The sequence below is a fragment of the Salvelinus sp. IW2-2015 genome, linkage group LG37 (assembly GCF_002910315.2).
Source record: "Salvelinus sp. IW2-2015 linkage group LG37, ASM291031v2, whole genome shotgun sequence".
In the NCBI taxonomy this organism is placed as follows: Eukaryota; Metazoa; Chordata; class Actinopteri; order Salmoniformes; family Salmonidae; genus Salvelinus; species Salvelinus sp. IW2-2015.
In genome coordinates this window covers 16,695,784-16,707,944 of record NC_036876.1, presented here as the reverse complement: position 1 = coordinate 16,707,944, position 12,161 = coordinate 16,695,784, and the positions used below count along the sequence as shown (strand labels likewise).

The 12,161-nt window shown below is 43.1% G+C and overlaps 1 protein-coding gene across 4 annotated transcripts in view; it reads right to left on the bottom strand.

Moving 5' to 3' along the window:
- pcdh7b (protocadherin 7b) overlaps positions 1-12,161 on the bottom strand; it is a 199,157-nt gene that overhangs the window by 101,609 nt on the left and 85,387 nt on the right. For 2 of the 4 annotated variants that reach the window (XM_070437860.1, XM_023982201.2), the window contains one exon: positions 8,703-8,925. The exons of 1 other annotated variant lie outside the window; for it this stretch is intronic. In XM_070437860.1, coding sequence (XP_070293961.1) covers positions 8,703-8,925 — 223 coding nt within the window. The remainder of the gene's footprint in view (positions 1-8,702; positions 8,926-12,161) is intronic. One more of the 4 variants, XM_023982202.2, reaches the window with a different exon arrangement.

Below are 12,161 nucleotides of genomic sequence, written 5' to 3'. Positions count from 1 at the left end.
GGGTACCCCTCCAGTATAGCCTATAAAATATTGTGTGCCTTTTTGAGCTGTCATTGTGACTCTTCAGACAGTCACACATTTGATAGGCCTATGCACAATTCACTACATAGGCATCTATGTCACAGGCATGAAATCTGTTAACAATTCTGGGTCATGAGGGAACATTCTATATTCTCCTGTACTGTCCTGACTCTTGTCTCGCATGAACATTCCTAACTTTATTCTGTTAGCCATAGGATGCATTATCAAAGCACGTCTCTCGCCTATGCATGTCAAAATACCACTATACATTTCCCCCCGCTTCTCTGCGCTTTCTTGTACTTGCTGCCCATATGAGAGCTTCAGTAGAGAATGTGTGATCAACAAACGGTATGAGAGTAGATATTGATTTATTTTTTTTTAACTAAAAAAAACTTGGTCCCCGTTAAGATACCTTGATATTGGAGGTGGTAGGTAGCCTAGTGGTTAGAGCGTTGAGCCAGTAACATGAAGGTTGTTGGATTGAATCCCCGCGCTGACAAGTTCAAAATCTGTCCTTCTTCCCTTGAACAAGGCACTGTTCCCCAGTAAGCAGTCATTCTAAATAAGAATTTGTTCTTAACTGGCTTGTGAATTTAAATAAAGGATACAAATATATTAAACTATTTCCACTCTTCATCTCCCAGTTTTTCATGAGCTGATCTGCTATCTGTATAATCATCAAATACATTTTGCCAAACATAAAAGATATTCTGTCATTCGTTGAAGGAGGTTATCTTGCAAGCTTGGTCATTTGATTTGATTTGATTATGGTTACAAAGTATGTGTGATTCGACAAGGCCATCTTTTGGTGTGCGCTCTGTGCATCCTGAATGCGTTCTGTGTCTGCCGAAATGCGCTGAATTAATTGAGGAACATGTTAACGCTCTGACTTTATGAACGGCCTGTTTCGCAATTCACAACAACACTATTGGCGATCAAAGATAGTTACCCTTTTCTAAATATTGGCTTCATTTGCTCTGAGTTCTTTACATAGTGGCGCAGCCAAAGTGGCCCAGCACCCCTCTTATTTGGGGAAAATTATGGCATAGTGATCTTGGTTTAAAATGCTTTAAATGGGCAATTCCAATTTTTTTTACTATTTCCCGCGATAAATATGAATAGTCCCGTTATTGAAACTTGGTAGATTTTGGGGAAAATATGAATCCCTACTAGAAACTCCTACCATTCATTAGAGCAATGCACACATACTGGCTCCCTGATACACATGCGCACGCACGCATGCACACACACATTCTCAGGGTTAAGAAGGCATAACTGATTAAGATATACCTGTTTGCAGACATTCCACTGTTCCTGGGGCTGATTTTACACTTCTGATAAATACAGCAGCATTGATTTGAACTATTCCCATGCCTCCTACAGTGTGTGTACACATGGAAGGTATGACCTTGTAGAGGTCGATGGGGGGAAAAAATGTGTGTAAAACACAGATTGATGGTGTGATTTTCCACTACACTGCTCTGAAAGGGAGGAGGAGAGTCAACACACACACACACACACACACACACACACACACACACACGTGTGTGCATCACACAAGATTGCATACACTGACATGTGCTGAGGCATACACATCCAATGAATCCATTCACACGATTAATCCAAAATCAGCCAATAGCCTCTCCCGACCCAACACAAGATAGGTGTGTGTTTCCAATGTGTGTGTGTGTCCTCCACCTTTACCCAAACACACTTTCCGTCCTCATTTCCACCCAAGTCGGAAAATAAGACAGGCGACTGCACCAGTGCTGCTGAGCTCTTGAAATATGAATGGCTTTAATTAAATGGGCTCTCTTTGCCATCTGGCCGTCGGATTGTGACTGAGTTCTTTCTACAATGCGCCACACACTCGCTAATAACCAGCCTAAGCAGCAGTCGGACGGGCACAACGGAGAGAGCAGAAGAAGAAACACCAACAATATCATAATCTACTGTGATACTCTGGAGGAAAGACAGAGAGACAGAGAGAGAGAGAGACAGAGACAGAGACAGAGAGAGAGAGAAACAAAGGGAGACAGAGAGAGAAAGAGAGAGAGAGAAACAGAGAGGAGAGAGAGAGAGAAACAGAGAGAGAAGAGAAAAACAGAGAGAGAGAGAGATAGAGAAGAGAGAGAAACAGAAGAGAGAGAGAAACAGAGAGAGAGAAACAGAGAGAGAGAGAGAGAGAAACAGAGAGAAGAGAGAAAACAGAGAAGAGAGAAACAGAGAGAGAGAGAGAGAGAGAGAGAGAAAAGAGAGAAACGAGAGAGAGAGAGAGAGAAGAAGAGAAGACAGAGAGGAGAAAAGAGAGAGAAACAGAGAGAGAGAGAGAGAACAGAGAGAGAGAGAGACAGAGAGACAGCAGACAGACAGACAGACAGACAGACAGACAGACAGACAGACAGACAGACAGACAGACAGACAGACAGACAGACAGACAGACAGACAGACAGACAGACAGACAGACAGACAGACAGAGAGAAAGGCCAAAAGCAGGGTTTCATAAGGTTTCATAAAATTGGTCCTCGGGACCCCAACATTTCGTTTTTTTCCTAAGCACCACACAGCTGATTCAAATAATCATCACGCTTTCATCATTTTAATCAGCTGTGTGGTGTTAGGGCAAAAACCAAAACGTGCACTCCTTGGGGTCCCGAGTTCCGAGTTTGGGAAATGCTGCCCTAGAGAGTGGACCTGACTTATAAGTGCTATGGTACGATGTAGCACTTGTATCTCCCGTGGCATTGAGCAGGGTTCCAGGCACTTAATGATTGTGTTTATGAATCAGCGGCAGCACCCAGAGTTCCCTCTCAACATCAAGCAGGAAAGCAAGTAAAAGAGAATGAAAAGGAGAGAGAGGAGGAGTGAAGAGAGGACGTCTGACTGATGCGGGCAAAACAAGAGACACCACGTATGATAACGCTAGCAGCATCCTGGTCAGTCTTTCCACCACTTCTCCATGTTCATCCCTCTCTCTTTACCTTTCTCTGGAATCACATATGCTTTTCTTACCTCTAAATAACAAACAATATTTCGCTCAAACCCACCCCCCTCCCCCTCTCTCTCACACTCTCTCTCACTCGCTCTGTCTCTCTCTCTCTAGGTTATAAAAGGCTAACATTACACAATGTTTCACAGGAAATGGCTTATATGGTCACTCCCCTGTGACAGGAGGATATCTAATCAATGTCTAATCAATGTCATAAAACATATCCTACAAACTGTGGATAGTGTGTTCTCCCTCTTATGTAACACTTTGCACATTACAGATGAAAGGACAATGCGGAAAAGGTGTATTTTCTCGATGTGCTGGCTGGCTGCCGGTTTATATTGAGAAATTAAACATTCACAGGTCTCACGGTGCTTGCGATCAATAAGAGCAATATAAATGTTCTGCCTATCCTGACCTGCCAAAACCCTACCCCACCCACACTACTTCTGAGACGTACCCTAGCCATCCATAACTGTCTAATGGAGTGTTTGACTTCCCGACACTCCGCTTTTATGAATATCTAATGAGCGACGGGTAAACTGATGAATAGCTGAACACACAGCCGTAGCATCAAGTTATTAGGATGCTTCACTGTACAGTGTTGGAATGTGCTGAACATGGAACTCTGTAGTGTAGTTTCTAAGTGGGGAGATGGAAATGGGGGAGACGGAAATGGGGTGAGAAGTAGAGAGAATGGAAGAGAGAGGGAGAGAGAGAAAGAATGAGGGAGAAAGAGACAGGGGACCGCAGTGGTGGTGGACTGCGCCTTGTGCCTCCACATTCATTGCTGAATCATTCATTGACAACAGAGGAGGCTGGTGGGAGGAGCTATAGGAGGACGGGCGGATTGTAATGGGTGGAATGGAATAGACGGAACGGTCTCAAACGCATTAAACATAAGGAAACCACGATTGACTCCGTTACATTGATTCCATTCCAGCCATTACAATGAGCCTGTCCTCCTATAGCTCCTCCCACCAGCCTCCTCTGATTGACAACGACCCAATTTGAAGTGTCAGGATTTCCCACGTGGCTCCTGGAGCCTTGGAACAAGCTCTACCGCTTCTCCAAACAGAACTCCAACAGTCCGGCTCCCAAGGATGCCACTCAACCTCGAAGTGGGCGGAATAGACATGGGAAAAACAGACTATAGCAGAGAGAGGTGTGACGATGACCTCGAAGACTTAACCGTGTGACATTTCAAAATGACTAAGTCCATGCAGGCTCGGAGGGAGTTGGGGAGTAGAGCGTTTTATGGATAGCATAATTCAATGTGAAGGGTAAACCTGTGCAACATTTTTTTTCCACTTTCCTTCGCTTTCTGATCTACACTCTCTCAGCTCTTGACAGCTATATCCTTTCTTTGTGAATCTGGATACATTTCTCCACAACGATAGAGTAACCAGACTGAGGTAGTCATGATTCATTGTGTAGCCTTTCTCCTTCCCTCCTCCCTGACCTTAATCCCGACACTCTGGTCAGACGGCGGGGGTGTGAGGACACACACAGCAGGGCAACACAAAAGACCCCGTGCATCTCCCAATGTCACGACACATCTCTCATGCAACCCTAACGATGCCCAAGTGCCGAGGCTACACGGCACTGCGCCCATCTGTTAACTTTTGTTCCCCCTTTTATATCATAGAAACCCCCCGTTTTAATGGACAGCATCAGGTTAACGTAGCACTGGGGTGTCCGTGTCCGTGTGTGCTTCAACTGCTGCATGAAGGTAGTAGTATAATGGCATAGCCTCCCTTTGGAAGGGATATAGTGATTCAGCCCTCTTCAACTGGATCCTGGGCTTCCTGACGGGCCGCCCCCAGTTGGTAAGGGTAGGTAACAACACATCCACCTCACTGATCCTCAACACGGGGGCCCCTCAGGGGTGCGTGCTCAGACCCCTCCTGTACTCCCTGTTCACTGCACGGCCAAGCACGACTCCAACACCATCATTACGTTTGCCGATGACACAACAGTGGTAGGCCTGATCACTGACAATTTTTTAAATTTATTTCACCTTTATTTAACAAGGTAGGCTAGTTGAGAACAAGTTCTCATTTGCAACTGCGACCTGGCCAAGATAAAGCATAGCAATTCGACACATACAACAACACAGAGTTACACATGGAATAAACAAAACATACAGTCAATAATACAGTAGAAGAATAAGTCTATATACAATGTGAGCAAATGAGATGAGATAAGGGAGGAAAAATGCAAAAAAAAGCCATGGTGGCGAGGTAAATACAATATAGCAAGTAAAACACTGGAATGGTAGATTTGCAGTGGAAGAATGTGCAAAATAGAAATAGAAATAATGGGGTGCAAAAGAGCAAAATAAATAAATAAAGTAGGAGAAGGGGTAGTTGTTTGGGCTAAATTATAGATGGGCTATGTACAGGTGCAGTGATCTGTGAGCTGCTCTGACAACTGGTGCTTAAAGCTAGTGAGGGAGATAAGTGTTTACAGCTTCAGAGATTTTTGCCGTTCGTTCCAGTCATTGGCAGCAGAGAACTGGAAGGAAAGACGACCAAAGGAGGAATTGGCTTTGTGGGTGACCAGTGAGATTTACCTGCTGGAGCGCGTGCTACGAGTGGCTGCTGCTATGGTGACCAGTGAGCTGAGATAAGGCGGGGCTTTACCTAGCAGAGACTTGTAGATAACCTGTAGCCAGTGGGTTTGGCGAAGAGTATGAAGCGAGGGCCAACCAACGAGAGCATACAGGTCGCGATGGTGGGTAGTGTATGGGGCTTTGGTAACAAAACGGATGGCACTGTGATAGACTGCATCCAGTTTGCTGAATAGAGTATTGGAAGCTATTTTGTAGATGACATCGCCGAAGTCGAAGATCGGTAGGATAGTCAGTTTTACTAGGGTAAGTTTGGCGGCGTGAGTGAAGGAGGCTTTGTTGCGAAATAGAAAGCCGATTCTAAATTTGATTTTGGATTGGAGATGTTTAATATGAGTCTGGAAGGAGAGTTTACAGTCTAACCAGACACCTAGGTATTTGTAGTTGTCCACGTATTCTAAGTCAGAGCCGTCCAGAGTAGTGATGCTGGACGGGCGAGCATGTGCGGGCAGTGATCGGTTGAATAGCATAGATTTAGATTTAGGTATTGCCCCGCAATTGTTATTTACTGCTGCTCTTTAATTATTTGTTATTCTTATCTCTTACTTTTTTATGTATTTTCTTAAAACTGCATTGTTTTTTAAGGGCTTGTAAGTAAGCATTTCACTGTAAGGTCTACACATGTTGTTTTCGGCGCATGTGACAAATACAATTTGATTTGATTTGATCAGTCTCTTTCCTTCATTCAACTTCTTCCAAAGCAGAAAGCTTTCTCTGTCAGTAGGAATGGGAGGTCAGAACTCAACTAATCAGATTGCAGGATTTTAAGTGGAAGCAGCAAAGATGCTGCGCCAAAGTGTAAGCTTTCTGTCAAATGGCATGTGTCGCACTAGTAAACAATTAATTCTAGCAATTGAGAAAAGGTTTATATAATAGAGGTATAGATAGAGTTGGTGGTGTGGAGAGGTGAAAAGGGTAGTTGAGAAACAGGCACACACACACTCAAGAAGACAAAGGCAACAAGGACACACACACACACCACATAAACACAGAACAAATCAACTAATCCTCCTTAAGATTGTGTGAACCAGCACGGCAAATGTTCTTATTCCATACAAAGTTATTCTTCAACCTTGCCGTGTTTTACCTTTATTTCCCAGAAAGAGCGGTAGGGCAATAGAAAGGCATCAGCCTCTACTTTCATGTCAATATTTTTTACTGTGTTTTTTTTTCTTTCTGTATTTTACCTCCGTGGTTTGATTGGTAGGCAGATCCCCCGTTTGAATCTAATCTGCTTGTCTCATATTGATTCCTTCATTGCAATTACTTTAAGCGCAGACCAAATTGAAACCAGCCTTTAATTGAGGATAATTTGGTCCGTAATGGGCAGCCATTGTTCTCAATGCGAGGTCTTAAATACCCCGAGGGCAGACCCCAGCCCACACTGAGTAGGCCTGAGCAATCTGACATCCAAAGCGCTTTTAATCTGCATTAAGTAGCTTTAATGTTCTCAGCAAATCGCAAAGTTAAAAAGATAATTTAGACACTCTTGAGTTCAACATTTGATCTGTATGTCTGCCTGTCTGGATCTGTCTGTCTGTTGGTATCTCTGTCTGCAGGTTCATTTCACAGCCAGAGAGATTCACAACCTGTTGGTCAAATGATTGTTTCGTATTGTCGTTATAGAAATGTTAGATAATGAATTATGAAAACCAAGTCAACGTGTGATTCACAAAATGAAGTCCAGGTGGACTTCATTTGGACTGCATATATGCCCTTGCAATCATAAATCACAAGGTTTGACTTGCCTTCAGATAAACTGTGGGGCACAATGCCTTGAAACGTTGCACAAGAAAATCACAGCAGACTTATACAATTTGAATATTCTCATCCTCAGCCACTCGTAAAACCGCCGTGCTCAGGCTTACAGTCTTAAGACGGTCACAGCTTGATAGATCTAAACCAGACTATTAGTGGGTCCATTACCCTAACCCCTAAAACCTTGCTGGTTATACCAATACCACAGAATACATCAGCTAGCACCACTGATACAGCAACGGCTATATAAAAAATAACCGCTGCTTGTCTTGCAAAACCAGAGTTGTGGTTTTGATTCCAGCACAGGTTACATAACACTGAGTACATGTGTAAACTGTAAGTCTCTTTGGAAAAAAAGTGTCTACTCAATGACCATAGCACCAGAGTCTGAGGAGGAACTTAGGCTAGCACGAGTTCGTACAATACAATAACTTCTTTCATTTCTCCATCTTAATTAGGGTATCCTCCATCCTGTTACAATCTTCAGTGTGTTACAAGCGAATCAGCTCCACCTGCAAACCACTGATTATAGACAAAGAAACCACCGTCGGGCAGTGAACCAACATGTATCCTTGAAAATCTGTATTGCAGTTAGCTTGTTCTAGAATCAAACTCAACGCCTCAGATGTATACAATGGGAAGTGAGTGTTTTCAGTTTGGCCTTCACAAAGTTAAGTTAATCGGAGCAAAAACCAAATAAAGATCATGTAGAAAATCAATCATGTCGGGTAGATATTTTAAATCCAAATTAAATTCAACAGGCAATTGAAAAGGGATGCGGTCCAAATTACATACCGTAGCTCAAAGGAAGAGGAACTTCCAAGGCCTTGATCTAATAGGGAAGATGAATAAGGCTAATACATCTACTAAAACGGCTCTGATCAAATTAGCAGAGGTCTTTCAGAACGAGACGAGGAGAGCACATCAAAGGCTAAAGCAAAACTTATTCAATAACTTCCCTGTGAGATGCTTCAGATTATATTCACCTGATGAATGCATGCATGGTCTCAAATTAAACTCTGATTAAATTCAGCCTGCACTATATGCAGTATTCATATCCAGAGGACACATCCGACGCCCCCCTAACGATCCACACCTCACCTTCCTGCTTCAAAATCAACCTTCAAAATCAACCACACACCCATAAAGCACACAGCCATCTGCTTGCTCTACACACAAGCAACACCTACAAAATAAAACATCTGCATGTATCTACCTTGGTGTTCACCTATATACTCTATGTGGAATATGCGTGTCAATGTGTTTTGCACTTTATATCTGCTCTTTAGTGTTTGCCCCTACCATTTTCCATATGCTCTGCCTCACCGACACTGCCATCCGGCGTGGTCCTCTCGTAGCTGTCCTCGGGCAGGGGCAGCGCACCCAGCCTTGGGCCTCCCGAAGAGCCCTTGCTGCTGGGCGTCTCCGACTCCTCCAGCCCGCTGTCGTAGCAGCTCTGCAGCGATCCCTGCTGGTGGGGGTCTTGGGGCTGGCTCACCACCGAGAAGGTCACTCGGCGGAACGGCTACAAGAGAGAACGAGACGGCGTGGGGGTCACTAGCTGGACTATAGGTGGGAGGAACGCCCGGTGGAAGGGGGATTTGTGGGACAGGGGACAGGGGTTAAGTTTAAAGAGTTTAGGGGTTACAGTTTGAGTATAAATGAGGTAATCCCAGGGGATATGTGCCTTCAGAAAATATTCATACCCCTTGACTTAATCCACATTTTCTTGTGTTACAGCCTGAATTCAAATGGATAAAATGTACTACCCCATCATGTAAAAACTTATTTTTTGCCATTTTTGCAAATTTAAAGTGAAATACAGAAATATCTATATAATATATATATAAGAATTCACACCCCTGAGTCACCTTTGGCAGTGATTACACACCTGGATGGTACAATATTTTCTAAGTTGGTTGTTGCTCATTGCTTGACAGCCATTTTCAAGTATTGCCATAGATTTTTAAGCCGATTTAACTGTAACTAGGCCACTCAGGAACATTAAATGTCGTCTTGATAAGTAACTCCAGTGCATATTTGGCCTTGTGTCTTAGGTTATTGTCCTGCTGAAAGGTAAATTTTTCTCCCAGTGTCTGGTGGAAAGCAGACGGAACCAGGTTATTCTCCTCCATTCTGTTTCTTTTTAATCCTGAAAACTCCCCAGTCCTTAACAATTACAAGCATACTCATAACATGACGCAGTCACCACTATGCTTGAAAATATGGAGAGTTAAAAAGGAAGGGAAGGTGCTGTTAGTAGATTTTGGTAGACAGAAGGTGCGCTTTGGTAAAAGGGGTAAATTGGTCATCAAAAAGAAAAGAGCACCACGCTTCATATACTTAATTAAAATGCCTTTATTTGTATGCCAAGTTCAATGGAAACAATAAGAATGTTAAGAATGGGATAAGAATGTTGCCAGCCAGTATGGCTTTGGAACATTTAGAACGAAAGACTGGGTCGCGTCCATAGATACAGAACAAAAAGACTGAACGACTGGATCGAGTCTCTGACAACCAAACCTATATTGAATGAACGACCAGCTGGCTTGGGTCGCAACCCTAGATTTGTATCGGGACTATATCTTGTGGAAGGATGAAATGGTATGAATAAATTCATCAAAATAACATTGTTAATGAAAATGTGTCAATCATTATTTGAATATGTTGGTAACCCGTTATAAAAGTGATAATGCCCTCGAAGCCGATGTTTGGAGGATATATTGGCACGGTTTGCCGGCCCTCAACTTTTTCTCGGTCATAACAGCACCCGTGCTAATATATCCTCCAAACACCGGCTTCTCTGGCGTTATCACTTTTAAGTAACTACATCCTCAGTTTTCTGCTATCACAGCCATTAAACTCTATAACTGTTTTAAAATCACCATTGTTCTCATGGTGAAATCCCTGAGCAGTTTCCTTCCTTTTCTGGCAACTGAGTAAGGAAGGATGCCTGTATCTTTGTAGTGACTGGGTTTATTGATCCAACAGCCAAAGTGTAATTAATAACCTCACCATGCTCAAAGGGATATTCTATGTTTTATTTTTATTTTTTTTACCCATCTACTAATAGATGTCATGTTTAATACTATTAGTCCACACAACTTTTGTGACTTGTTAAGCAAGCGTTTACTCCTATAAGAATGTTTCGAAGATAAATACACGACGCTGCGACAGAGGACTAAAAGTCAATAGAGTACTAACGATTAATGGAAATAGTGTTTTTTCTGTAATAGGGGATTAATGCAGAGACATGGGAGGAATCTGTCTATGTATTGAGTATGAAATAGGATACTTGTTATTTGGCCTTTGGCCATTGGCCCAGTTTTATTGCAAGGAATTCTAATTGGTCAACCACAGGATAGGGCTGGGTTATAAAACGACATGCTGTCCCTTTGTTCTGTGGAGAGAGAACTGAGAGAGAATCACTGAGGACAGGGAAGGAACGACCATCTACCTCTCAGCATTACATCTATGATTTATCGTCTTCGAATAAACCTGTTTCCTCCCCCTGGTTTGCTTTGGGGTCTGTGTTATTAAAGAATAACATCAACTGCTAACACTTCTGAACTTATTTAGGCTTGCCATAACAAAGCGGTTGAATTCTTATAGACATTTCAGCTTTTCATTTTTTATTCATTTGTAAAAATGTCCACGTTTGACATTATGGCGTATGGGGCCAGTGACGCAAAATCTCAATTTAATCAACTTTAAAATCAGGCTGTACCACAACAAAATGTGGAAAAAGTCAAGAGGTGTGAATACCTTCTGAAGGCACTGTATACTATACAACAGGGGAGAGAGGGTAGGGGGGAATCTTAAGGGGCTATAACTTAGGGAGTTGATAGACGTTGGTGCACTGCAAGTCCAAGTGGCGGTGTCAATTTCTCTGACTAGAGCAGTTTGGTATAAAGCAAACTGCTGCAAACTCCAGTAGTTTGCTTGCAAAGGGTCTGGTAGCCAAATGCTATGACACTCTCGAAGTCATAAGCCTAAAGCCTGTCCACACACAAACAACATGTCAGTTTGGCTAACACAGAGGAACACATAGTATGCCTATTCAATAACATCCTTTCATAAAGAAAGACCAGGCACAAACGCCTTATGAAAGACCTGTGTATGGAGTACATAGGGACGCTTTCACTCTGAGAGCATCTGAAAACCTACAGGGAGTGAGTATGGCCAGCTAGCTAGCTGATTCTGTGATAAATATGGCTAAGGAGGAGTGAAGGACGCTGTAGCCTCTTTCACTTCTACTTCCCATACTGAAAGAGGACAAGGTGAGTGAACAGCCTCCCTACGGGAGGTGTGAGCTAACACTAGCGCAAAAGGCATGTAAGGAAGGACATACACACAAATGTGTATTTAACACATAGAACAAGGCTGAGTAAGACAGTGGTGGTTGCGGCAGACACATTATCGAGTGCTGTCTGTGAACTAAGCAGTGAGTGGACAGGTCATTAATGCTGAGGCCTTTCTCTCCACACAGAAAAGCTCTGCAGGAACAACTGATGAGGCAGCAGGAGAGGGTGTACTAGAAATCACTGTCCAGCACAGTAGGTGCACATCGCTTTCGTCTCGGTTGTGTGCGCGTGTGTATGTGTGTGTGTGCGAGTGTGTGTATGTGTGTCATGAGAGAGAGAACAACAGAGGTAGGCAACAAATGAACAGCTAGTTTGGTCATTATCAAAATGAATGGCATAACAAATGGCTAATGTGATTCATTAATACGATACACAGTCACAGATCCACTCTAGCTTG